At 41.3% G+C, this 26,780-nt stretch overlaps 4 protein-coding genes, 1 long non-coding RNA gene and 1 pseudogene across 9 annotated transcripts; 3 read left to right on the forward strand and 3 right to left on the reverse strand.

The window, feature by feature from the left end:
- Positions 1-5,090: 5,090 nt before the first annotated feature.
- On the forward strand, positions 5,091-12,020 carry LOC116916058 (glycoprotein-N-acetylgalactosamine 3-beta-galactosyltransferase 1-like). Of its 5 annotated transcripts, none has more exons than XM_045174548.1 (10): positions 5,221-5,413; positions 5,502-5,629; positions 5,894-6,039; positions 6,245-6,397; positions 6,471-6,527; positions 9,870-9,951; positions 10,018-10,136; positions 10,356-10,460; positions 10,528-10,685; positions 10,761-12,020. In XM_045174548.1, the coding sequence occupies exons 2-10, from the start codon at positions 5,511-5,513 to the stop codon at positions 10,944-10,946; spliced, it is 1,125 nt and encodes a 374-aa protein (XP_045030483.1). In that variant the 5' UTR covers positions 5,221-5,413; positions 5,502-5,510; the 3' UTR covers positions 10,947-12,020. The 5 variants fall into 5 exon arrangements, with proteins under 5 accessions (XP_045030482.1, XP_045030483.1, XP_045030486.1 ...); XM_045174550.1 differs by having other exon boundaries at positions 5,223-5,325; XM_045174549.1 differs by having other exon boundaries at positions 5,234-5,325; positions 5,405-5,629.
- On the reverse strand, positions 6,655-8,503 carry LOC123466516. The gene is made up of 2 exons (XM_045174546.1): positions 8,367-8,503; positions 6,655-8,301 (listed from the first exon to the last, which is right to left on the reverse strand). Exons 1-2 carry the CDS (start codon positions 8,472-8,474, stop codon positions 6,880-6,882), a joined length of 1,530 nt encoding a protein of 509 aa, XP_045030481.1. The 5' UTR covers positions 8,475-8,503; the 3' UTR covers positions 6,655-6,879.
- Positions 12,021-12,585: 565 nt separating the features above from the next.
- LOC116916049 (serine protease filzig) lies at positions 12,586-19,042 on the forward strand. The gene is made up of 9 exons (XM_045174545.1): positions 12,586-12,845; positions 13,349-13,452; positions 15,215-15,494; positions 15,659-16,455; positions 16,576-16,857; positions 17,024-17,210; positions 17,823-18,091; positions 18,171-18,325; positions 18,476-19,042. The coding sequence occupies exons 2-9, from the start codon at positions 13,362-13,364 to the stop codon at positions 18,656-18,658; spliced, it is 2,244 nt and encodes a 747-aa protein (XP_045030480.1). The 5' UTR covers positions 12,586-12,845; positions 13,349-13,361; the 3' UTR covers positions 18,659-19,042.
- An 11-nt stretch (positions 19,043-19,053) lies between these two features.
- LOC116916053 (UBX domain-containing protein 4) lies at positions 19,054-21,292 on the reverse strand. Its single transcript, XM_032921235.2, has 7 exons — positions 20,888-21,292; positions 20,656-20,813; positions 20,443-20,600; positions 19,926-20,366; positions 19,705-19,823; positions 19,394-19,556; positions 19,054-19,316 (listed from the first exon to the last, which is right to left on the reverse strand). The coding sequence occupies exons 1-7, from the start codon at positions 21,096-21,098 to the stop codon at positions 19,205-19,207; spliced, it is 1,362 nt and encodes a 453-aa protein (XP_032777126.2). The 5' UTR covers positions 21,099-21,292; the 3' UTR covers positions 19,054-19,204.
- Positions 21,293-21,912: 620 nt separating this feature from the next.
- Positions 21,913-22,948, reverse strand: LOC123466360. The gene is made up of 5 exons (XR_006647105.1): positions 22,691-22,948; positions 22,482-22,572; positions 22,304-22,418; positions 22,159-22,238; positions 21,913-22,093 (listed from the first exon to the last, which is right to left on the reverse strand). It is a non-coding gene; the product is annotated as an uncharacterized LOC123466360 (long non-coding RNA).
- Positions 22,949-25,786: 2,838 nt separating this feature from the next.
- Positions 25,787-26,770, forward strand: LOC123472659 (annotated as a pseudogene).
- Positions 26,771-26,780: the final 10 nt, after the last annotated feature.

Below are 26,780 nucleotides of genomic sequence, written 5' to 3' on the forward strand. Positions count from 1 at the left end.
TGTTCGACGTTTTCGATCGCCTCGCAATCTTCCCGACAGCTTGGGTCAGCGTCTTTATCCACCCTGTGATTGAAAGAATTCAGGTAGTTGTGCCCTGTTCTTAGCCTGTGAAGGCATACTGTTATGGCTCTCTCCTTGTGGTGGAACCACTTGGTCAGCCCTGTCCTGGACATAGTCTGAATGCAGGCTTTCCGGCATGTCTTGAGATAGAGGAGGTGGTCTTTCCTCCATTCTGCCTTTGCTATTGAGATTTTTTCAGATGGGGAGAGCTTATGGTTAGCTTTTGCTCCAGATGGTTTTGTGCACTCGGTTTGCGCCAGCCTGTCCGCCACTTCGTTGCCTTGGATGCCCACGTGACTCGGTATCCAGGTGAGCGATGTTTGTGTCCCGCTGGATTTGAGGCTGGATATCGTTTCTCTAATCTGGTGTAATGTCTCGTTGTTTCCTGGTGTGGTGGACCCAATTGCTTTTACCACCGAGCTAGAGTCGCAGAACACCCTCACCTCTGGTGGGTTTTCGTCAAGTTTGTATGTGTAGTCAAGGGCTTTGTGTACGGCTAACAGCTCCGCTGAGTAGATGCTTGCTTGACTGTCCATGGTCCACGATTGGGAGACATTTCTCGTTGGGATGTACATTGCGCATGTGGTCGTTTTAGAGGTTTGCGATTTTTCCCCGTCCGTGTATATGCACAACGTTGTTTTTGGTATTTGCTGGTGTAGTGTTCTGAATCTCTCTACTACTGCACCAGGATTAGCTTTTGCTTTGTTCTTTGTAGTTGGGAACCACAGTGTCTTGCAGATCATTGGTCTGCAAGGTGGGGGGTAGTTGTAGCTTGTGAATGGTGGTGGTGTGTTCTCGAACGTGGATAACCCCAGCCGCTGGATGTACCGCATTTCGTTTATCAGCCCCGGGGTGCTTCTAGTCGGGTATTCCATTTGGTCGTCGAATAGTTCCTTCGCCGTATTGTACATCGGGTTGCGGGGTCTGGTGCTCAGATTGATCAAATATTTTCTGGTTAGCCACTTTCTTCTGGTAGCGATAGGTGCAGTGTCTGATTCTGCGTAGAGTATCTCTTTGGGTGTTGAAATTTTGGAGCCCAGTATGATCCTGATTATGGCCCGGTGGACTATATCAAGTTTTTCTAGGTTGGTTTTACTGGTGTTGCCATAGGCTATGAGACCGTAGTCTATTATGCTTTGGACTAGGCTCTTGAAGAGTAAGATGAGTGTTGGTGTGGAGGGTCCCGCTTTGGTGTTCGTTAGCACCTTAAGCAAGTTCTTGACTCTCATGCATTTGGCGATTACTTGTTCTATCTGTTCTTTCCACAGCAGTTTGTAGTCGAATGTGACTCCTAGGAATTTTGCCGATTTTTTTGGTTGGATCCTATGGCCATTCAGAAAGAGTAGCGGGTCATCCCCTGGTTTATAGGCGCGCGTGAATGTTATCATTCCTGATTTGTCGGGTGCAAATTTGAATTTCCATTTCCTTCCCCATTTATAGGCCTCGTCGATAGCTGGTTGTAATGTTGTTTCGGCGTCGATCGGTTTTTCTGTCTTCGTGTATATCATGATGTCATCTGCGAATAGCATCGTTTTAATATTGGGCCGGTGGTTGGGGAAGTCCGACAGCATTATATTAAATAGAATCGGGCTTAACGCTGCTCCCTGGGGGACTCCATTCTCCACTTCCTTTGCTGTTGAGAGTTGGTTGCCGATCCTTACGCTCATAGTTCGGCCCGTAAGGAAGTTTTTTGTCCAAGTGAGTATGTGCCCTGTGATTCCCAACTCGGCCATTTTGTATAGTAGGCCCTGTGTCCATACCGAGTCGTATGCCTTTGAGATGTCCAAGTAGACGGCCACAGTGGAGCACTTTTTGCTGAAGCTCGATTTGATGGCCGATTCTAGTCTTATAATGTGGTCCATAGTGCTGCAACCACGTCTGAAGCCTGCTTGATCAATGTTTATTTTGGATTTGGTTTCTAGAAACCAGTGTAGTCGATTTGCGATCAGCCTTTCCATGGCTTTGCTTAGGCAGGAAGTAAGCGCTACCGGTCTGTACGAGTTGGGATCCTCTTCCGTCTTGCCTGGTTTCAGGAGGGGAATTATTATAGATTCCTTCCATATGGATGGGATGAATGCGTTCTTGAATGATACATTCATCAGGTGCTGGAGTGATTTTTTGTTTGCGGATGACAGGTTCCTAAGCATCTGATTGTTTACCAGGTCCTTTCCGACTGCATTGCTTTTTGATTTTGGTAAGCACTTTTCTATCTCCTCTATTGTTATTTGGTCGTTGAGTGTGTTTTGTGTGTCTAGCCGGGATTGCCTACATATTGTCTCTTGATATGCGGTGTTGTTAGGGATGCCAGTCGGATGAGCGGAGCTGAAAAAGTTTACGAATACCTCGGCTTTTTCGCTGGGGTCGTTGGTGGCCATACCATTGTTGTTGATTGGTCGGCCATCTGGTGTAGGATCTGTTCCTTTGCCTGTCATGCTTCTCACGAATGACCACATTTTGGTTTGGTCCTTCGGTCCTAGGTCTGAAATAAAGTTGGTCCAAGCTTGTCTCTTTGCTGCTAATATCCCTTTCTTTTTCTTTGCTTCTGCTTTAGTCCATTCTGACCTCGCTACAGTGGATAGGGGGAATTTTCTCCATGTCCTGTATGATTTTCTTGCATTTTTTACCAGGTTTGCACAGTCCTCGTTCCACCATGGCCTTCTGGGTTCCTGATTGGTGGTGCCTTCTGATCTTGACTTTTTGAAATTCTCTTCATTTGCTTTTTCCAATGCGTCCGAAAATATTTGCATCGCCATTTCCGGGTTCATCGTGTGCGCGAAGTTTTTGCTACCCAGGTAAGATTCTATGCATTGGTTCCATGTTCCCCATTTCTTGTCATTGAGGATCCATGTTGATGGCCGGCCGCTTATCTTGTTTGGAGTCGCGTTGAGAGTGGTGATTAACGGGAAGTGGTCGCTACCAAGGTGGGGTCCTTTTCTTACGGTTGCTGTGGCTGCTATTCTTGGTGAAACGAAGGTAAGGTCTATTGTTGATTGTTTGCCTGTTGACGGGTCTACTCGTGTTCTTAAGTCCTTCGGTGTAATTAGGCATGCATTTTGTACTTGGATAAGGGCTTCGTAAATCGAGCGCCCAGCCTTGTTTGGTCTTACGTCTGTTTCCCATGTAGTGTGGTGGCCATTGAAGTCTCCAGCTGTAATGAAATCATTATTGTGGTTTATTAGGTGCACCACTTCTTCTGTGTCGCAGTCTCCCTTTGGAACATAAACTGATATGAAGGTAATTTGTACAGAGTTTGTAAACATAATCTTCACCCCGATTGCTTCAACGGCGGTGGATGTCTTGACTTCTAGGGGGGCTAATTGCAGTGACTTGTGAACTAAAATCGCCACTCCTCCTCCCATTCTGTTGGGGCGGTTCTTCTTGAGTATGTGGTACGATTTAAATTTAACATTATAGGTGTTGGCCCAGTGGGTTTCACTGAGCAATACAATTTCAGGGTTGGTAATGGACAAAAAATCGCGAAATTCTTCTAACTTAGATTTTGTAAGTCCTCTAGCATTCCATTGGACACATTTGAATTCGTTCGTGGATCGGTGATCTTGTGGTCTAATCATCTTGTGGTGAGTTTAGTTCCATGTTGTCTTCATTGAAGTTAAAGATGGGGCTGGTTGACCTATGGGGTAGCCAAGGTGAGCCCCCTATCCCTAGCGCATTGGCCGTTCCCAACTGCTGGGAATGGTGCGGGGGTCTATATTGTGTATTTATTTGTGGTCCGCTGCTTGTGATTAGGCTGGTTAGGATTCCCTCCAATTTGTCGAAGCCAGCCGTTTGTTTGTTGGTCATCTCTACTTGTTGTTTTTCGACGTTGTCGAACCTCGTGTCAAAGTTTGCAATTTTTACATTTGTTGCTGCCAAGTCCTCTACCAGGTCGTTTATTTTGCCATTTATTCTAGGAAAGGTCTTTTCTCTCATGACTTTTATTTCTTCCTGCAGGGCTTTTAGTTGCTCCTTTACTGCTGCCATCTCTAGGTATTGGCTGGAGTTTAATGAGTCTTGAGTTGGCGAACCGGCCATTGGTTTTCTAGCTGGCCCATACGTCCTGTTTACTTGCCTGGCTCTGGCTTCTTCTATTGGGATGCCTTCTAGGTATGCCATCTTGATTATTTTTTTCATCTCTCTGTATGACGGGCATTCATTGTCACTTGATTCGTGTGAGTCGTTGTTGCAGTTAATACAGTGTGTTGAGCAGTCCTGGTTTTGTGGGTGTGGTTTGCTGCACTTCTTGCACGATTCTAGGTTAGCGTTGCACCTTGCAGTTGTGTGACCTAGTTTTCCACATTTATGGCAGCGGTATGGATTCGGGATTGACATTTGGACTCTAAAGCTCATGGATGCTAGTGTGACTCTGTCTGGGATGGTGGCGATGAACGTGAGGACTACTGTTTCCGACTGCATTTCCGGCTTGTTCCTTATTGGTAGCCTTTTCACCTTAATGAACCCCTGTTCTTTTAGGGCCTCTAGGATTTCCTCTTCCTTGTCACCTACTGGGACGCCGAATATCACTCCATTTTTGTTCATTAAAGAGCTATTGGGGAGCGAGCAAATTACGGGGCGGCCTGATAGGGTTTGAAGATTCAACAGTCTGGTTTGTTGGGCTTGGTCGTACGGAGTCACCGATAGGTCTCCGCCTCTTAGGACTAACGCATCTCTGGGGTTCCCGGCTGCTTCAAAGATAGTTTGGCGAAGGGATTCTCGTTCCATTATGGATATGTTTTTAAAGGTTTGTCCGCCATCATTGAATTTGATAATTACGGGTGTTACGCGCAGTTCTGGGTGCCGTTGTCTTTTCGTGGGGGGAGTGGGATTTTGAGCCATATTTCTTTGTCTTGTGGGGTGGAATTTACAACTATTTGGGTACCTTGTCGCTTGCAGAGCGCGCCTTTTCTAGCCACCAAGGAGGACGGGTAACCACGATTGATTTTACTTGCTTAATCCTTCAGGGAGAACACTTTTTACGTCTAGACACTACGAAGGTTTTTGTCGAACTCCTTTCCTATTATATCGTGGTCAAACAAACAAACAAACAAACATTTCGACAAAATAGAAATCTGTGTGAGACCAAAAATGTGGTCAAACGGCTTACAAACGTTTCTCCAGTTGTCTCTCCTAGATGGCGTTAATACCGGCAAAATTAACGTCAAAAATCTGCTACAGCCGACGGTTTAGTTTCAGTCTGGTTGCTGTGGTCACCGATTTGATTAAACGATACATGTGCATTCCATTTGTCTTTTGGATTTATTTGACCATGTAACGAATAATTTAGATTGCAACCTCATTTTCAGGATCGTTTATTACTTTTGAAATGGTGTAACGTAAATTTTTGTAGATATGAAAAGTAATACGGCTAGTAAATCACGTTGTAAGGTGGCACCGACTAAAATTTTAACCCCCATTTCTGGTTTGGTTCTTTGGTCATCCTTCAGTCTTCCCGGATGATGTCGTTAAGCCGTTCATCGGTTTTGACCCATGCTGCTGCAATGACCTTTGGCTTTTGCCTGGCTTACATCTTCATTTCAATCAGCTTATCAAGTCATTCACCCTTCTCCCGGTTGTAAGCCAAATTCTTGAAATTTAACTTGGTGATTTTGTCTATCTACGTTCTAACTTTCTTATATTTTACAAATTTCTATAATTCCAAATGTGCAACTGTAATTTAATGAAGTACTATGTGTAAGTTTCTATAGAGACCTTAAACAATGCTTAAAAATTTCATACTAAGTAACAGTGAAGCAGTTTCACTGCACGTTGCAAAGAGGTTGTTTGACTAAAGTCAAATCGGGCTAGCACTAACTGGTGAATTGGTGTTTCCCATCAGACATAAACCACGTTTTCCAGGAGATGATGGTGAGGATGCACACGGGCATGATCACGGTGATGCCCATAATGAAGAGGACATGGAAAGTCTTGCTGGTCCTGTTCGTGATTTCGGTTTGCATGGCAGACACGAAGACTCAAACGCCGGTTAGTCAACCTTAACTTCATGTTCACTTACTTCCTTTTGAACTATAGTACTTTGTCAGCGATGAAAAAACAAAAAAACGCCAGGGCCTTCGAAAACAAAATGCTCGTTTCCCTGCATTTTATTTGATCGTATCCGAGTTACCAAATTATTTTTGATTAAATAGTGTAAAGGAAGTGAACGGATTTGTTTTCGATTTTGTTGCAGGTGAAGATGAAGTGGCAAGAGAGCTACGCGAAAAGGTTCGTGTGCTGTGTTGGGTCATGACGGGCCCAAAGAACCACGAGAAAAAAGCGATTCATGTTAAGCGCACTTGGGGCAAACGCTGCAACATACTCGTATTCATGAGCTCGGTGGAAGGTTCGTATATCACCATTTTCATTTGAAATAGCTGTAAATTGAGGCGTTTCCTTCTTGTGCGTCGTCAACACAGACGAGTCGTTGCCTTCGGTGGCGTTACCTGTCGGAGAGGGTCGTGAAAATCTGTGGGGGAAAACTCCATAGGCGTAGAGTTCTCTAAATCCCGGGTGGGGCGGGATTTAAACAAAATTTACCATCCCCCTCCAGGGCCCCAAAAATTTGCCCGTAGGCTATTAAAAAATTTCAACCAACTTTCAAACTGTTGAAAGTGAAACTGTATTGAAACAACAAGCGCATGGTGCATTGATTCATAAGGAGGAGGACAAGGATTCAAGGAATGAAGTGTTCTGGATTTTAGATAACTGGATTAATAAATAATATTGAATATTGCACCTGCTTAAGCTTAACAAAAACATTAATTCCTAAGAGTCAATTGGCTTTACATTTGACTTGCCGTTTGTGGCATTTGACATAGAAAATGTTCACATACGCAAGTGAACTTTGGCAATGAAATTATCTAAAAGCACGTCCAATTCAAAAGTTTTAACGATATCACGGTGAGTGTTTAGTAGAGCGACGGCGTTCAATCTTTTCTGAGTCATTGTTGAGCGTAGGTAACTTTTGAGTCGCCTTAAACCGGAATATGAACGCTCAGCGGTGCAAGTCGTGACTGCCATAGTAAGAACGATCTTGACTAGCTTGACAACTTCGGATGCTAAAGAGCGAATACCCATATGATGATCCATCTTGAGGAAGTCGAGAAAGTCCTGAAAATCTTTAATCTCTTTTTTTTCACTCTTGGCTGCCTCCAGTGCAATATTTCGATGAAGTAGGAGTCGCTGATAATCTTCAAAATCATTCTGACAGAATTCCTCTAAATATTCAACTCCAGTTTTCCCAATGAGAAATTCTTGAACTTTCTTCAAATGGGTCGTAGTCGAACTTGGTTCGAAACGGTCCGAAAGCCCAACAATGACTCCGTCGTAAGCAGCGAAGAAAATCTTGCGATACATTTCTTTCGGCGTAGAGGGGAAATAAGCTGCTGCCGATCCAGTGCGTCTCGCCGGAGGTCTTCTTTGACGGGGCAATTCCGGCTCATCCAAATCATAAAATTTTGCTGAAGCTTCAGCCGACGTCCACAGGACATCAAAACGTTCTTCGGATCTGGCATCTATGAAAACCTTTTTCAATGCTTCAATAACGGCTTCTGCTCGCTGGAAATTTAACTGGGCTCCTTGTAACTGGGTGTTTGCATCCTCCAACGTTGTAAAAATTTGTCGCAGCATTTCGAATTTAAAAAATGTGTCAAATCTCTGGAACGATGCTAAAAATCCTGCAGCTTCGGCTTTACATTTGACGAAATCTTCATTTGTTTCAAGGTCTTGTAGCCATTCAATGAGGGAAGAATAATTACTAGTGATGGATACGATTGATATCTTGCGCATAATAAACCGAGTTGGACAAAAGGGACGAAACGATGTTCCATTGGCATCTGCATTATCATTTTGATCCTGGAAGTTATGGAACCAAGCTAAGCGCTTTGGAGATCCTCTGGCAAATGCAATGAAATTCTGCACAAGAGACATGGTGTTGGCAATATCGGTATTCCTGGAAACCTCAGCCTGCACGACAAGATTCAATGAATGAGATCTACAATGAACAAAAAGCGCACGATGTTCTGTTTGCATGATACGAGTCTTTAAACCCGAAATATCGCCAGCCATAGCACTAGCGCCATCGTAACATTGACTGCGACAGTTATTGATTGAAATGTTAAACCTTTTCAGGGTGTCCATCACAATATTAAAGAGATCCGCGCTTTTGGTTGTGGCCGTTTCATAAAATCCTAAAAAATCTTCATAGATTTCAAAGTCGTCATCGACTGTTCGAAAGCATATGGAAACCTATTCATTGAAATATTTCATTTTTATTAAAATTTTCTAACTTCAAATTTACTATTAATTCGTACCTGTTCCTTAGCTGATATATCTGACGATTCATCAAGCATCAGACCAAAGTAAACTCTACTTGGCAAAGTTGCAACAATGTCCCTTTGGGTTGCAAGAGAAAAATCCATGATGATTTCATTACAAATTTCGGGTGAAAGCCATTTGTGTATTTTCTGGCCTTTCCAACCATTTTTGCAATGGAAGATAATCCAAAGATCTCTCGATAAGTAGTTGGCGAAGATTAGATGTCTCTTCTGTTTTGCCTCGAATTGCTAAGCCTTGCAAGCACAAGTATCGTATACTCGAAAAGATTCGCTTCAGTGCACTTCTGTTATCTTCCATATCCCTTTTAAGAATATTTGAGAAAGTGGCAGCTGTTAAACGAAATGAATGAATATTTCAATAAACCACTTTAGTAATAAATAATCAAAATACAAATAATAAAGGCTTACAAATTGGGGTTTTTTCAGCATCAAGTAGGCCGGAAACGGCGGCTAGGTGAAGAGCAGATCGTTCATGGATTTTAAATCTCTCGATAGCATCTTTCCATCTATCAAATCCCTTTTCTACAAAAGCTTGAAATGCATCCTTCTCTCTAGATTCGCGAGGCAATGGGAGCCCTAATTTGGAAGCCTGAGTACAAATTTTGCAGTAAACTTTCAAAGTTTCTATACGGTATTCTATCCACGAAAATGTCTCTGTCCATTTCGGAATGAACCGCCGTCCATAAGGCTTTTGTTTAGATTTTGATGCAGAAGCTTCTGCAACAGCACGAGCACAAGCACAATGAGATTGACTCAAAGGTATTACATCACTCAGGCTATCTGAAACTAATAAAGAGCTATGAGCTGACAAATTGACAATGAATGGTAAGAGCTAAGAATAAAAAAAATAATGTTACGAGTAAAAATACCTTGTTCTGTTAACCCAGATGGTACTGGTTCATTAAAATCTTCGTGAACGTCAACTATTTCTTCATTGTTACTACACGGGGATACTGTAACAGCTGGTACTGATTGAAAATCAGAACTGTTTTTCTTTGATCGGATAACGAATTTATCCATTTCACCATAAAAACTTGCAAACGAATCTAAATATTACACGTCACTACTCACTTACATGACGTAAGACGTACACTATTACACTAGTAAATCACAAACACTATGGCTGTTCAGCAAGCCACAAATTTACTGAAACACTCCGCAGTTTTCACGTGCATTGTGCTCTAATAACAAGGAAAATTCAACTCTAGAAATTTGAAAGAGCAGAGCAGAAGAGAAGTAAAGAAATAAACAATAGGTGTCCCAGCGTTGCCAGTTTAAATTTCTGATAGCCAACACGTCTACTACTCTACTTTAATATTTTTCAGTAAAATAGTAAAAAAATATGGTTTAAAGACGAAAAAGCGTAATTATATTTTCATTTGATTTAAAAAATACTTTTTTTGGAGGATTTCCCGGTGGGGGCCAAATTTTCCCGGTGGGGGCGGTCGCCCCCACCGCCCCCACGGTGTCTACGCCTATGGAAAACTCGCGAAGCATACCGTCACGTTTGGGAAAACTACCGAGACAAAGCTGATTGGTTTATGAAAGCCGATGATGACACGTATGAAAATAATCGTTTCGCGTGCGCGTCTATCTATTGTGGTACATTTTATTTCTATTTTTACAGTTATGTGGTGCTGGAGAATCTCCGCTACATGTTGTCACCCTACAATGCTTCGGACCCCATTGCATTCGGCCATAAATTTAAACCCTTCGTCAAACAAGGATATTTCAGCGGTGGCGCTGGTAATGATGGTCCTTATTTATCTGTTAATCTAAATAATAAGCAAATTTGACGTACGCTTTTTGCTGAAATGATTTACCAACTTAAACAAATGGGAAAATTGGTAGCTGTCTCTAATAACGTTATTTTCCAAATGACGTACGACGAAGACACTTTTCTCCTCTGCTCTTCAATGCGGATGATGTGTCGTTTAAGTTAAAGACTGTCGTTGTTTGACGTAGGATATGTTTTAAGTAAAGAAGCCACTAGGAGATTTGTCGAAGAAGGATTGACGGATTCGAAAAAATGCAGAAAAGACCCTGGAGGTGCTGAAGATGTCGAAATGGGTAAAAATCGTGCGGTCGGTGCTCATTGTTAACATGCATGTTTTTGACTGATTTTACGTTCCATCAGGTAAATGTCTAGCCAATCTAAACATAAAAGCTGGTGATAGCAGAGATTTGTACGGCAGAGGTCGGTTTTTCCCATTTGTTCCCGAACACCATTTGATTCCAGGACACGTAACGAAAGACTTTTGGTTCTGGCAGTACATTTACTATCCAGCCAGAGAGGTGGGACGTCTTATAGCATTGTGCCATATTTCTTGGTGGTTGAATAATTACATATGATTTCTGGTGAAATTTTAGGGGCTTGACTGCTGCTCGGATACGGCCGTGTCTTTTCATTATGTTTCTCCGAACGAAATGTACGTGCTCGAGTATTTGATATACCACCTGAAACCTTATGGAATCCAAAACCATTTGCAAGGGACCGCTGCCCCGCCACCCGACCAAGATCTGAAAGCCACACCGTGGTCAGGTCCGACTGACTGAGAGGAAAAAGGGAAGATTACACAAAATGCCTGTCTTACTTTACTTTTGTACTAAGTCAAATGTTCTTTTTCTTTTTTTTTTGTGAATTAAAAATCGTTTCGTATTGAGGCCAAAAAAGAATATATTTATGAAATTTTTTCGCTCATTGTCTTGCGAGTCAATAGGTCCAGGTGTATGCTGGTTGTATCTCGGCTGATTGCTGTGCTAGTAGGGGTTCAAACTTGACGCTGGATTTCAAAAATTAATGGACATTTGTTGATCCAGAAAATGATATAGCTGTTCTTTTTCCTCGAGCTCTTGAGTACTTTGCGAAAAAAAACAAAAAAACAAACAACCAACAGCGTTTGAGAAAAATAGTTCACTTTATCCCTGGAGAAATACGATGACACACATCACCCAAAAAAAAATTTTGGTACTCTGGAGAAAAAGAGAGAGAAAAAAAAAAGGCCAAACAATCAATTAAACGTGTCGGAAAATCGCCCAAAAAATCCTCATGCTCTACTTGTTCAATGAAATATATTTTTCAAAAATCAAACACAACAGAGACGCACGCACACATAAGATGTGGATATCGAAAAGGCCGACAGGAAAACCTGGAAAAGCGTACCTATAGTTAAAGGTGAATGACAATTACGGTGAATGTTGACGTGTTTTGTTTCCTTCTTTTCATCTTGTCAAGCCTCTCGTATGTAAGTTGTTTTGTTTTGTTTTGTTTTTTTCCGAGGGGGTGGGTGGGAATCTAAGATCTTAAGGTTTGTGCCTGTTTTTTCCCCCAAAATCTTTTCAATGGGCGGAGTAGGTGGGGGAGACGAGACATGGAGCGGCTTTTGTATTCGTTTCTGTCATTGCCATCAATTCCCCATTCTGTTTCTTCCGCCATCGCCGGAGGCTAACCGTCTTAAACAGCTGCTATTGGGTGAGGTGATAGCACCGCTTGAGCCTGCCATAGCTTAGTCAGTCGGTAGAGTTGGCCGAGAGCGGACTCGTTCAAGTCATCCGGTGCATTCTCCAACTGGTTTTCGTTAGTGTGCTCCGACGTTTCACTGTAGGGAATGTAAATATTTCATCATTCCCCCCCCCCCTTAAAAAAATAAAAATAAAAAACCTGTGGCGCTTTCGGGATTATTTCGTGCCAAAACCTACAAAAACAAACAAGTGTTTTCTTCTGCTTATTTAGGCCGTGGATTACCCCCTTTCCTTTCCTCATCTACGACGGACGGCAAAAAGAATTTCAGATCAGCGTTATAAAACATTGCGCGCATTCCACTCGAGCCGGTGTTGACTTGACGCTCATCCCACAGGGAAGTGGCGACGAATTGATCATCATTTTTTCACGAGAGCAGATCCGGTTTGAAGGCAAACAGAAGGCGGAAGTGAAAAAAAAAAAGATAAGGCTGTTCAATTCCATAATCAGCCATGCCGACATCGTCCTAGAGAGAGAGAGAGAAAGAGAATCCCCCCCTCAAAAAAATAACAATTAAACTAGCCAGAGAGTAAAAAAATCTTTCCGAGGTGAACGTCCCATCGCGCTCAGGTCTAACGGTTTTCGACGATTTTTTTTTCTTTTTTTTTTCCTTTTTTGTTGTTGTTGTTGTTGTCTTCTTCTTTCCTCCAGCCGTCTTCGGTGGGAAATCTTTCACCATATCGGAATCTCGTCAAATCGTGTAGAGCTTGCGCAACTTGTTTTACGAGAAAGAAAGAAAGAAAGGAAGAAAGAAAGGAAGAAAGAAAGAAAGAAAGAAATAGGGAAAACAAACGGAGGTATTTTGTCGCATCTCAGTCAACGCACCGGCCGGATCGAGGACGACTACAACCTACGATTCACGTCGACTTGCCTTCTGCCACGCGTCTCGAACAAACAAGAGCTAATTCGAGAGAAACGGAATGCGGTCGACTTAGGTGAGCTTCCATTTTTCCCTTTCAATTTCTCGTTGAAATTTCGGATTCTGGATTTTGTTTTTTTCCTTTTTTTGTTTCTTGAAAAAGATCGACACGTCTCTTCACGTCATTAAAACCATTTCTCTGTAATTATGTTATCAAACGGGGCTGCTGTTAATCAGCTCGGATAAATGAGAGTTGTTTGCCCTATAAGAAACGGGGGAAGAAAAGAAAAACAAAATAAAGAAACTAAATCCCGCCGGCCAGATTCACGGTCGTGGTTATACAGACAGCAACAGGTGGCACTAAAGGTTATTCACCCATCAGTTTGTTGTTATTGCTTGTGTTTACGGGGCTTTCTCTCGTCCGTTCATTAATCACGCTGGGATTTTTTAAATATTCCTTTTTTTTTTTACTTGTGCATCAACCAATTGAGACGCACGTTTCATAATTCAACTAACTTGACATTTTTTGTGGGGTTTTGTTGTTGTTGTTGCTGCTGCTGTAAATGCTGTGACGATAAGTGTCTTCACCAAGATGATTGCTTTCTTCTGGCTGGCGCTTCTCCTAGCTGCTTCACCTCTGCTGGCTAAATCTATAGCACCGACGGTAGCCCGCTACCAAGAAGGTAACGTACGGCTGCGAGCAGCAAATGCTCCACATTTTTCATTGATTGACTTTGAACCCCGTAAACCGCACGAGCGGCTGTCTATGGCTTAGAAGGTCCCTTTTCGATGTCTCACTCGTAAATGGTGTCGCTAATGACGTGGTCGTATATCTATTCAAGGAGAAAATGTGTTTTTTTTTACAACAACAACACAATTGTTTTTTTCTGGTTAAATGAGGATAAAGTATTTAACTCTTAGCGGGGCTTGAACCGGCGTGGCGGAACCAACGACAAAATTGCGTGACATCAAATAGGCTAAACTGCGGTTTTCGAGTGGGATGACGGAAGAAAAAAATGGGGCCCTGTACGCTACACGCTTGTGAGCTGTCTTTTGAAGAAGAATCAGTCCTCAATCTCTATACACCCTCCCCATGTCATTGGAATAGAGAAGGTCACGTCTTTTGCCGTCAGCTGACCTCAATATCGGAAGGGAAACACAACAAAAAAAAAAAAACTGTAAAAAAGAAAAAGAAAAATGGGTAGAGAAAGGGGTCACTGAAAGCGGTCGGCATCAACTACGCTGAAGAAAATAAGAAAAGATGTTGAAAATTTCAATGAATTTAGCGGAAGCGGAAAAAGAAAAGAAAAAAAAAAGAATACAGATTGGGAAAGAGGGAAAGAGTTGCTGGTTTGTGTGTATACAAGTCATGCATTAAAAGTTCATCAAACAATGACGATTCATGCTGCATTCATGTATTACCTGCAACCAGGAAGTATATCTCCGGACGGAAAGCTCTTTAGACGAGTCAAAAACTGTAAATGACATCCTATCCCACATCGCAGGTATGACAATAAAACCTGTGCATACCTGCAGGTGCGTAGGATCTTAACGGAATCGGTCCTAGACGTTTTCCTCTTTTTTTTTTTTTTTTCTTTCGTTCTTTCTTCTTTTTCTTTCGTTCTTTTTCTTTTTTTTTTTTTTACAGTTTGATCCAACAGAAAATTATTTTTGATACGAACGGGGAAAACTCTATAAAACTAGTTGAATAACGTAGAATTACCGAGAGGAGAAGAGCTGAAACATTCACACACACACAAAAAGAGGGGGGGGGGGCTTTGAAACTGCGTTAAGTTTTATGACTTTTTCTCTTCTAGACTCTGTCGTGTTAGGTGATTTAATGTCTGAAATTCAATGGGAAGGGGGGCGCAGCTGGGAGCCAACTTTCTATCCTGCTGATGGGCGTTGGAAACCAAAGAAAAAAAAAAAAAATTAAAGATGGAAAGAAAACGGAGAAAGGAAAGAAAATAAATAAATAAATAAATAAAAAATATATCCCGTTATTCAGGCCACCAAACCGGCGCCAAGATGCGGCGGCCTTAATTTTTCCGAGCAAGTCGCGTTTCCTTTTCAGCCGTTTTCACCTTACCTTTTGAACAAACGTTAATCAATTCCAATATGGAAAGTCGTTTCCGCATATGCAGATAAGCTCAGCTCGTTCCTTTTTTTTTTCTCTTTCTCTCTTAATCCGTGTGTTCTACTGAAAATGAAAAGAAAGTTTCTTCCTTGTTGCTCGCCCGCGGCAAATAATTCGTTATTGCGAAAAAGAAAAAAAAAGTGGACAGCTTTCTAAAAAAATTAATAAAAAAAAAACAAACAAAAAAAACCGACCGCGATTCGCGAAATATTTCACAATTACGGCACAATTACGGACCCAAAAGTAGAGATTTGAACCGTGTCACACTTGCTTGTACAATTGATGAAGATCAATCGAAACTAATGCAGATGCGCTGGAGGTGGATCAGCTGCTGGCCAGCGGCCGATCGTCGTCACTGCCCGAAAGGTTCTTGCAGATAGCGCACAAGAACTGCCAAGGTCCCGAACGCCAGCCGGGCATTTGCATGTTCAACTTCGAATGTCAACAGCAGCGAGGCAAAGTCGTCGGCGCTTGTCTCGATGGCTTCTTGTTCGGCGCTTGCTGTCACCTGTCGACCGATCATTCGATGAGTGCCGCCGTCGTCTCCACTTTGCAGGCCGTCGGCGTTCCCGCCGTCGTCAATGGACCGTAAGTTTCACATTTCCAAAAAAAAAATAAATAAATCCCATTTCATCATGTTATGAAGTAGTAAAACGTGATTTGAATACTACACGTCTGTACATTTAAAATAACGGCGGTTTCTAATTAAAGTGCGTGTGTGTCGCTTTTATTCTCTGCTCTTATTCGTAAAGGGCTCATTCTTCGGCGAACGCAGGGGATGTTGACTTGGAGGTCTCTGGCCCTTCTGAGCCGTCTAACGTGTCGTCCGACTTGATTGGCTACGGCAGTTTGCGCGTCCCTGCTGCCATCGGTGGACACGTGGTCGCCGACGATGCCAACAAAGAAGCTACACCTGTGCTTCCTCTCGTGCTCATGTTCCAAAACGAGTCTGTCGCGGCCACGGCGAACTCTGGCGAAACGCAGAAGCAAGACGAGAGCCATTTAGAGTCTGCGGCCGCTAGCCAGAACAATAAAGGGTCCCAATTATGGAGCAGTGATGTCGGCTTGCCGATAACGGCACTTCCTGACAACCAGATTTCGCTCTCTTCGGCCGAGAATCCGACGACAGCCGGTTCGCTTCTGTTGGACCAGGTAGGACAGCAAGCGATGCTGCAACCGACCGCCTCGTCGCAGATCGAAGCGGAGTCATCCAAGTTGCCGACCGAACCGCCATCGGCCGTCCCCAATCGCGTGCCGCCCGTGCGCGTCAAAGGTCAGTCGAACAAGAGACCGCGACCTAAACCGTCCACTGCTTCGACGAAAACGGTTGAAATGACGTCGACTGCTGCACCGCCACCGCCTGTGGAAAACGCTTTGACCACCACCACCAGCAGCTCCGTCGAAGACGGCAACGTTGCGGTGACGGAATCCTTAGCCGATCAACAAGCGAATCTGCTTCAATTCCTCGTCAGCAACCCGCCCGCTTGGGTTTTGGACGAGATTATCAACGGCTCTACCCTAACGACGTGGTATCCTCTTCCCATTGCCGGTTTGTCTTTTTTTAAAAAATAAGCTTCCACTCATTTGGCAATGTTGTCAAATGCTTTCCAAAATAAAAACAAAAAAAACAAAACAAAAAAAAACGTGAATGTTATCGCTGTTGATATAGAGAGTGGAAGTTTGATCGATCTTCCGTCCGACGTCGTGGCACCTTCTTCCGTTGCCGCATCGGCTGCCATCCGACCGCTAAAGAGGAAGCCCGTGAAGAACCGGCCGCAGTCGACGAGCAAAATCAGCCCTACAACGGCACCGACCATCAACCAGATGGAAGACGACGACGGCGAAATCAGTGAATCGCCAACAACGGTAGCGTCCATAACAACGACCGATCCAGCAACAACATCGACCGTGACCACTAGGAAACGGAAGCCGGTTTTCGATTACGTCAAGGGTAATTTACCTTAGAATCAAGACCTGTTTCTCTTTAAATACCGTGTAGATTTTTTTTTTTCAATCGCCAGTCTATCAAACGACGGTTTACGCTTTACGGGACGCGCGTTTAATTTAATTTCATTTTATGATTTTGTTTTGTTTTGTGTGGGGGGATGCGGGTATAGATTGCGGAGTGCGGCCGATGGCGCCAGAGGCTCGAATCGTGGGCGGCAGACGTTCGGATTACGGGCGTTGGCCGTGGCAAGTGCTGATCCGCGAATCAACGTGGTTCGGAATCTTTTCGAAGAACAAGTGCGGCGGGGTTTTGATCTCCGATCGCCACGTTCTCACTGCCGCTCATTGCCAACCTGGGTAAGTCGATGGACGTTTTTCTTCTATACTCTCGGACACATGGGGGCTGAAACAGCCCGCCGTTCCCATGAAGAGATTCGACATTATCTCTGTTTTACACGTACGTCTTGTCAAATGACAATGGCCATCCTGGTGCAGTAGCGGATTTCTGTCTGTAAACGAGATTGAACGCGACACACAAATGACACAGCGTAAGCCGCACGCAGCAACAAACAAACAAAAAAAACCGCAACCTGTCGCAAGAATTGCCGGTGCATTGTTGGTCTGACAAAAGTTACAGCTTCTCGCGTCACAAGTGTCTCTTGGTGGGTATAACGTTCATCGACACCAAAAGAGAGGCGCGCTCTGTGTCGAAAACGGCAATAGCCCCAAGAGTTGTTCTTCCTCTTTCAGCACCACTGGTTTGTGACCAGACGGTTGTATGGGGGCTTCTTCAAACCGTTATTTCGCTATGCATGCGTGAAACGCGTGAAACCAGAAACAAGATCCTTTCTAAACTACCTCCTCTCCCCCCCCCCACCGCTTTTAATTATCCGTTAACAAGTAAAAAAAAAAAAAAAATTTGATAGGAAAATCCAATTTTCATCGATATGTTTTCGTTGGATGATTTAGGTTTCTAGGGTCGCTTTTGGTGGTGCTGGGCGAGTTCGACTTGACAGGTCACTCGGAGCCGAACACGCCGACGGAGAAAAACGTGAAACGAGTGGTCGTTCACCGCGACTACGTCGAGCGAACGTTCGAAAACGATTTGGCCATATTAGAACTTGATTCGCCTGTTGAGTTCAAGCCGTACATTGTTCCTATTTGTTTACCTTCGACTTCCGATGGCGACTTTGTCGGCAAAAAAGCTGAGGTCACCGGCTGGGGCAAATTAAGCCACAGTGAGTATTTCCTTTTGTCCTTCTTTTGGATTCCATGTGGCATTGCCGTTTGATTATTACTTCGTTTATTTCGTTGCAGACGGACCTACTCCCGGTGTACTGCACGAGGTTGACGTGCCGATCATAAGCAACCCGGAGTGTCACGACATGTTCAAAAAAGCTGGTCATGAAAAACGCATTTTAGATAGCTTCGTCTGTGCTGGTTACAGTGAAGGCAAAAAGGATTCGTGCGAGGTATTTCTTTTTTTTTAATTATTATTATTATTATTATTTATTTTTTTTAACCACTTCACTAATTAAACAAGCAAAATCAAAACGAATAACAATTTAAAAAAAAAAGAACTACCAATAACTTTATAACCTGTTAATCTATGTATTTCAAAGGGCGATAGTGGAGGACCCCTGATGTTGGAACGGGACGACGGCCGATGGTCGTTGGTGGGAACCGTTTCTCACGGCATCCGCTGTGCCTATCCAAACATGCCCGGAGTCTACATGCGCATGACTTATTACAGACCGTGGATCGAGCGTGTGACGGGCATCGGTGGTACACAGTTGGGCCGATGAACACACGTCGATCCTCGTCTTAGCCGCAATACCGCAGCCAGCAATAAGCTGTGATTGTTAAATGAAACCTCACTTAAGAGATTCCCATCTTATGTGTCTATACAAACTAAAAAAAAAACAAAAAATAAAAACAAAAACAAAAAAATTTATAAATAAAATAAAAAAATAAATCCACCAAGTTCATTCGGCAGTTCAAAATGAAAAAAGAACAGCTGCGATGAAAGGTCCCCTACATTTGTAAATAGAACTTGAATTGACCTGACATGTTTCCGGGAATTTGTACTATGTACAGCCTGTTCCGGTCCCATTTCGTTTTAGTTGCACCCCCCCCCCCTTTTTTTTTTCAATGTCACATTTAAAAGAATAAACTTGTGTACGAATTTATAACTGGAAAATTTTTCTATCGCAGTAAGTTTATTTGCGAAGTCCCCAAACCGAAAGTTACAAAAACAATCGACAGTAATTTAGAAAAAATCGAAAATTAAAGAGAAACCTTGTTTTTGCTCAAATTGGAGGAGGTGGCTAGAAAATACGATAAGGGGTGTTTCATAACTGTTGGGTGGAGTTGCCGTTCCACGTTCCGTTATCATCACTGCTGTCATCCGGACTAGCGTCCGCTAAACGGTGAATGTTGCTTTCAGGCCTCCGACGTCGAACACTAGAAAGCCGTAATTTTAAAATTGATACAACTGCCGAGTTCTAGATGGATAACGAGTAGAAAGGACCGAATCTTACCCAAGATTACTAGGCTGTTGCTGAGCTGCTGGAACGTCATGAGTCACGCGAGGGGTAGGATTCGAGAAAAATCCCCAAATCCAATTCCAGAGAAGAAAAACTCGTGCGAAGAGAGAACTGAACAACGAAGTGCTGACGGATGTACTAGCCTTTGGCTTGGAACCTGATGGCAAGGTGAACAGCACATTTAAAAAAATATATATTTCTCCTTAGATTGAAAAGGAAAGGCCAATGGAAAAGACATAATAACACTAAAAGTAATGGTGAATAATGGGAACACAGGGAATAGTAGTAAAAATGAGAACACAAACCAGTTGCAGGAATTATAAGAAGAGCAGCAGAAGGAGAAAGATCCAGTTCGCGTAACGTCTGCTGCATGTGAGACTCGTCGAATTGGCGACGAGGGAAAGTAGTGCTGATTGTATAAGGCCTAATAAAACAAAGTAAGTTGATAAATAAAAAGAAGGGCACAAACGGCTTATTGCTGGCTGTTGGATTAGGACGTAGAATCATTCGCTAATGGAAGCACTACCTGAAACTGGGTTGAATTTCACGATCAATGAATTCGATGACGGCCGATAACTTGGCGTCAGAAGAAAATTGATCGGTACGAGTAGAACCGTCAGGCAAACGAAACTGAAGGCGAGCAAACGCACTACGAGCCGCTGAGGCCCTTTCTTGTTGAAGTTGTTCTTGGGCACTCTGAGCAGTACGTCGCCGTTCCTCTTCGCTAATCTGAGCCGCTTGGTAACGCGCAGCTCGGTCTGCCCTGTCTTGAAGAATTTGCTGTCGGATTTTCTCCAGGGCTTCTTTTTCTTCGCGCTTCTCTTTCTGACGAGATTCAGCTTGTTCACGTAGTTCGCGCTCACGTTGCATTTCTTTTAATTGTTGAAGTTGTTTGCCTAGTTCTCGACGTTCGCGTTCCTTAGTTTTTTCTTTTTCACGTTCTTCTTCTTTCTTCTTTTCACGGACGCTAGAAAATGATTAAGGTTTGATACATCAAAGTTAAAGACACACTGTTGAATCGGATAATACTGTAGCATAGTTACAGAGCTAGCAGCTGATCAGCTCTTTCTAAGCGAGCTTCTAATGGTAAGTCATCAGGCACAACATCACTATTTTCCATTTCACTTTTGCAAGGTTCATCACTTTGTGATGCTTCTGGGCTCTGGAGTGTCATTTCTGGCAAGCCACCATTTTCTGCCAACTAAAATTGTGTGAAAGAGCATTCAGAGGATAGTAAGAAGTAGTTATATAAATACCAGCAATGTTTGATTCACATTTTGTTGTTTGTCATGTACTTCCAATGCTAACTGGGCTCTACTTAACAATGTGGGAATGTCCACCAATCCACCAATAACTTCTAATGGTGATCCTTGAAGACCAATCATGTAAATTGCTGGTAGGATGACAAGAGGGTCTATATGCGATGAAATATTGAACATTAAAATATACAGGAGAAAAAACACACACAAATGATAAAATTATACATACACAACTGACTAAACTGATTGGCTTCACTGGTCCCATTCTTCAAGGAAATTGAAACACAACTGTTAAATAATTTTGAGACTTCTTCATCTTCTAATCTGGTTAAAAGGTTACGTGAATCCTCATCTTCTGCGGTAACAACTACTACAAACATACATTTTCTATTGCGTGATGCTACAATAGCTTCTGGAATACTCCCTTGAAACCAAAGCATTTTTATTAACTTATTTTACAACCCTCTTGCTTCACTGCAATTGGAGTGCTTGTTTAAGAAATTCGTTTTTTTTTTTCGAGAATAATTGTCACAGTATATTCTAGAAGTTGAGCAGGAACGGATAAAAAAAATGTAAATGATAACACCTGACGACAACCAGAAGGGTTTACAATAACATCTGTCATGGACTACTCTAACTAAAGGACGGGACTCTTCGACAATTCCTATGTCAGCCATGTAATTTTTTATTTTTGTTAACTAAATTTAACATTAAAAAATAATTATTAATTTACCAAATATCCCTATACTTAAAATTAACCCTTAATGAGATATTTCTTTTTTTCTATCAGAAAAAAAGGGAAAAAGGGCTGCCTGCCAGTGCCATCTGGGAACCAAGGGCCGCGGTATATCGTGTACGCGTACCGTGTACCGTGTACCGTGTACTGGTATATCGTGGAAAACGATCGTGGAATGGCTTGCTCCGCCCCCAAAGGGAAGGAGCCTAACCGACGTTTTCCACGAACTCACGAAGTATTGATGGCAACCTAGTTATTTTTGAAACTAGGTATTACTATTACTTTTTACCGAGTTTTTGAAAAAAAGTAGGTAATACTATTACTAAATACCTAGTTTTATAAAATTAGTAGGTAAAGTAGTGGCCGAAAAACTAGGTAGGGTAAAAAGTAGGTAATAGTAAAAAGTAGCGGCAAGAAAACTAGGTAGTAATAAAAAACTAGGTAGTAATTTAAAACTAGGTAACCTAGTTATACCTAGTTTTTAAAATACGAATTAAATTAAATGACAATACGAGCAGTTTGATTCTTTGATTATTCTTTCTGTATTTCTAATAAATAAGAAATGCTATTAAAACTATGAACAAATTCATACGTCAGTCTCAGAGTCAGACTCAGAGTTATTCAGGTGCAGCTTGCGAGTGAAATGAAGTTGATGTGACAATTGTCAATCAAAAGTAGATGGACTGACTTAATCAGGCCCTGCAATACAATAAAATATATCAAAAACATAAGAAATGCTATTAAAACTATGAACAAATTCATACGTCAGAGTCACACTCAAAGTTATTCATGTGCAGCTTGCGAGTGAAATGAAGTTGACTACTTGACTCACTTAGGATGTGACCTGCAATACAATACAATATATCAAAAATATAAGAAATGCCTGTACAACTATGAACAAATTCATACGCCAGTTATTCAGGTGCAGCTTGCAACAGTTGCAAGTGAAATGAAGTTGACTCACTTTAGGATGTGACAATTTCAATGAAAAAATGCTAGACAAACTAAATAAGTCCCTGCAATACTATTAAATACATTACAAAACTAACAAATGCTTGTAAAATAACCATTTATTTCATATTCATACTTAAACTTTGAGTTATTCAGGTGCAGAATTGCATGTAACTTCCAATAAACAGTAGATAGACTGATAGACTAACTCAGTCAGGCGTCAGGTTCTGTCAGGGAAAGGGAAAAAAGGAATCAAATGAATAGCGATAAGCAAAAAATTACAATTAACAGAAATTTTGAGTTTTTAATCATTTGACAACAGTGTAAAAAAAAAAGTCAAATTACCTAGGTAATGTTTTTCTTATTACTAGGTATTTTTTTTTTTAAACTAGGTTTTACTATTACTAAAGTAGCCCGGAGAGAAACTAGGTAAAGTAGAACTAGGTAAAGTAGTGAAAAAAAAACTAGGTATTACTAGGTAACTAGGTAATACTAGGTATTACTACCTAGTAATGCCACCAATACCACGAAGTACGCCTAGCAGACGACTGTCGTTAGATGGTATATCGTGTACTGGCAGCGTGTACTTATATATAGTATTTGTATATAGACCAGTTTCGGATGCTGCGTTGCAAAATTTAAAAAAATCCAGGGGGGTTTCGATTGCAGGGGGAGATAGGAAAAAAGGGGGTTTTTGATTTATTTACCCTAGTAATACTTTTCCAATTCTGAAAGTGTTCTAGAATACTACACTTTAAGACATTCTGCGTCTTCTCCAGTCTTTATAAATAATTAATCATCCCTAGTTTATCCATTATCCCCATATCCACATTTGAATCACCCATGTTTACATATTTTCTTGACACTAGAAACGCAAAAAATACTAAACAGCATCCCTAGCCTTTTACTTGAATTAATTTTCATGCATAAACTAGGGATGATTAATTATTTATAAAGACTGGAGAAGACGCAGAATATCTTAAAGTGTAGTATTCTAGAACATTTTCTGAATTGGAAAAGTATTACTACCTAGCCTTTTACTTGAATAAATTTTCATGGATAAACTAGGGATGATTAATTATTTATAAAGACTGGAGAAGACGCAGAATGTCTTAAAGTGTAGTATTCTAGAACATTTCCTGAATTGGAAGAGTATTACTAGGGTAAATAAATCAAAAACCCCCTTTTTTCCTATCTCCCCCTGCAATCGAAACCCCCCATGGATATTTTTAAATTTTGCAACGCAGCATCCGAAACTGGTCTATAGTAATATTTTAATATGCTTTTATTGTACATTGTTATTATATATAAATTTTATCCTATAACCTATAATAGATAACATATAAAGGATTACAAAATTTTAAATGATATATATTTGTAAGGAATATATATATATTGTAAAGAACCAAAACAATTTATTCTTTATCATTTTCATTATTTTTTCCCTACCCTTTATTCTTACGTAACATTAATTTTTTATACGCCCCCCTTTTCTATGTAATTTCTTCCTTAGACGTCTTACAGACTGATTTACCCTTCAAACGTTTCAACTAAATTTTCTTGTAGTTCGACCTTCACGAACCCCGTATAAAAACTTTTGTTCTATAGAAAATAGCGAGAGTCACTTTTCACAATTCAGTTCTTAAAGAGTTGTTCCCCAATTTTTTGTGCTACTGAAATATACTTTACTAGAAACGACAATGAAAAAGTAAGTTAAAATATTAATAACTTACATTTGGTGGCAGCGGAGTCGAACTCGGCTTTCGTGTTAAGTTCAATAGCGTGTTTTTTCTTTTGTTTTATGGTTTGTTTTAAATTTTTATGGTAATAAGTGTTACTTATTACCTTCTCTTCGTTTTTTGGCTTCTAATTTGGTTGAATTTTTTTTTTGATAACTTTTCATAAGTTATAAAAGAACATGCTTTGTTAGGAATTAGTTCGTTATAAAAGATGAGGGCAAATGAGGATAGCGGTTTAGAAACCACTTTAGAAAGAAGATCTGTAAGAAAAGGACCACTAATACAAAGATTTGTTCGATCAGTACGTGAAAGGTTCACTCCTTTAAGATCAGGAGGCGGGTCGACGTCAATTTTGAGAAATAACGAAAATCTAGGTGTCGAACTAGATAGTGATAGCCCACATCAATCCGATATTGATCTTCTTGATTCCAATGAAATTAAAGAATTGAGAAATGATGATCAGTGGAACGAAGTACTTAATATGCAAGTATCATCACAAGACGAAACCGTAGTCGAACCCCTGATAGGCGAGGAGACAAGAGAATTGCTATCATATAATCAACTTCTAGAACAGGCTCGGGCAATTACGGACCTTGAAAAAACAACAGATAGGGTAGAAAACACAGAAGATATCTCTATAGATTTCCAAAACCAAGAACTAATAAATGAAGAGAACCAAGATCGGGCATGGTTTTATCAGCAATACGGAAAATACGAGAATAACGGAAATTCCTGTTGACGATCTTATTTTTGAATTGCAGTATTTACTTTGAAGTAAAAAAAAATAGAGTTAACAAACAAAGAAGTAGGAACAGCCTTAAGAGCATTACTCTTAACCGAACCCACAATTTTGACACCAATTGAACTCTTTAAGCACTGTGGTCTAAAAACATACTACGAAAGTACTGATTCAGAGTATGAATCAGTGCACTCGGGAGAACAACAAAGTAGGTCAGAATCAGAGTTAGTTCCCCAATCTTTAGTAACACTCGAAACTGAGGAGGAAAGTTCTAAAAACAGCGTACCCATCAAAATTGTAAGAGCGGAAATCCACACGCAAGGTGATCAGATTCCTTTAGATTGTCCTAAATCGATTCCTAGTACCACAACAATCACTTGTCCGGCGGTTACTCATTCACAGTCAAGTATGAATACTCAAATTCCTCAATCACAGTTAGCGTCCACTCCGTGTAACTATTTACCGTATCAAGGACTACAAAGTCGGAAAGTCTCCTTTACTCCAGCGTCGATCGTTGAGCAGTCAAACAAAATCATGCAAAACAAACCGTCAGAAGAAACAAACCAAGACATGCCCATTAAAATATACGTAAAAGAATTGAGCCGTTTGATGGAATCCGGAATGGATTATGAGGATGCTTCTAAAGCAGCTGATTGTATTGTGCAACACGTTCTAACGAATACTAAACGTTGCATTAATTCCTCTCAGAAAACGAAGCCTAATGGACAGCCTGTTTTTAGAACTAGCTCTCAGCCTTCATATCTTACCTAAACCCCTTTACATACACAACCACTTGCGTTAAGTGGACAAAGTGTAAAAATCCCAAGCATGTACAATAAGCAAAGTAATAACGGAGCAACTCCAAAGTACTCAGTTACCAGCTCCATTCCTAAAATGAATCCCTTAGTAATGTGTCCGTCAAAAGTAAACAGTATAGGAAACACAAACAATTTTATTTCTAACGCCATCGATAAAAATAAAAAGTTACAGCAAAGCCAAGCAATGACGTTATTTAGTAACGTCGGAATTTACGTAGACCGTGAACGCTCCGGTCGCTTTGATGACTGGCTTGCACATCTAGAATCAGTACTGGTTTTAGGCGATTTTGAGGAGTCAAGAAAAATTATCTTTCTACGCTCCAAATTGTATGGTGAAGCGGCTGATGAGTTTGATAACTTTAAACTTGAAAACCCAATTAGCGCGCAAATATACGACAGAGTAAAAGAACGTTTAATTAAATTTTTCCACTCTACAGAGACCAGATCTAAACAAAGCGTTGAATTTCATAATATGCAACAGGAACCCGAAGAGAATATGAGACGTTATGCGAATGGCATACGCAAGGCCTTCCACTTAGCGTATCCTATAAAATCCACGATAGATAAAGCAACAGCTTTTTCCAGAGAACAAATTATGATGGACAGATTTCTGGAAGGGCTGTCTTTCGACGTCCAGACCAGACTTAAGTATAAAGAATTCGCAACTTTTGAAAAACTCATATAAAAAGCTGAAATGACGGCCATGGCAGTAGAAGAAGCCCAAGTTAGATCCAGACTAAATGCTTTTCAGGCCAAATACGTCGAACCTAATAGAGAATTTACTAAAGTAAAGGAAGCTTTAGATCGCCTTAGTACCCAGGTGGAATCAAACACTCACCAAAAACATTTAGAAGAAAACATGGAGAAAATGCAAAGATAATTATCCACCAGGAGAAACGTGAGTTTTTCACAGCGCTCACCACAGTTAAACCCTCCATTCAATAAAACAGGGGATTTATATTTTGGTGATTTTCACAACGATTGGGGCTATCACTCAATAAACAATTGTAAAGCAAGGGAGAGTCAAGCTAATGATAAATGTTTTCGTTGTAAAGAAATTGGACACCGAGCAAATTTTTGTCCCCAGATTAAAAATTTGAAACCCACTCCTCCAGAGGGTTATGACGGAAATGGGAAAA

The sequence above is a fragment of the Daphnia magna genome, linkage group LG5, assembly GCF_020631705.1.
Source record: "Daphnia magna isolate NIES linkage group LG5, ASM2063170v1.1, whole genome shotgun sequence".
Lineage (NCBI taxonomy): Eukaryota > Metazoa > Arthropoda > Branchiopoda > Diplostraca > Daphniidae > Daphnia > Daphnia magna.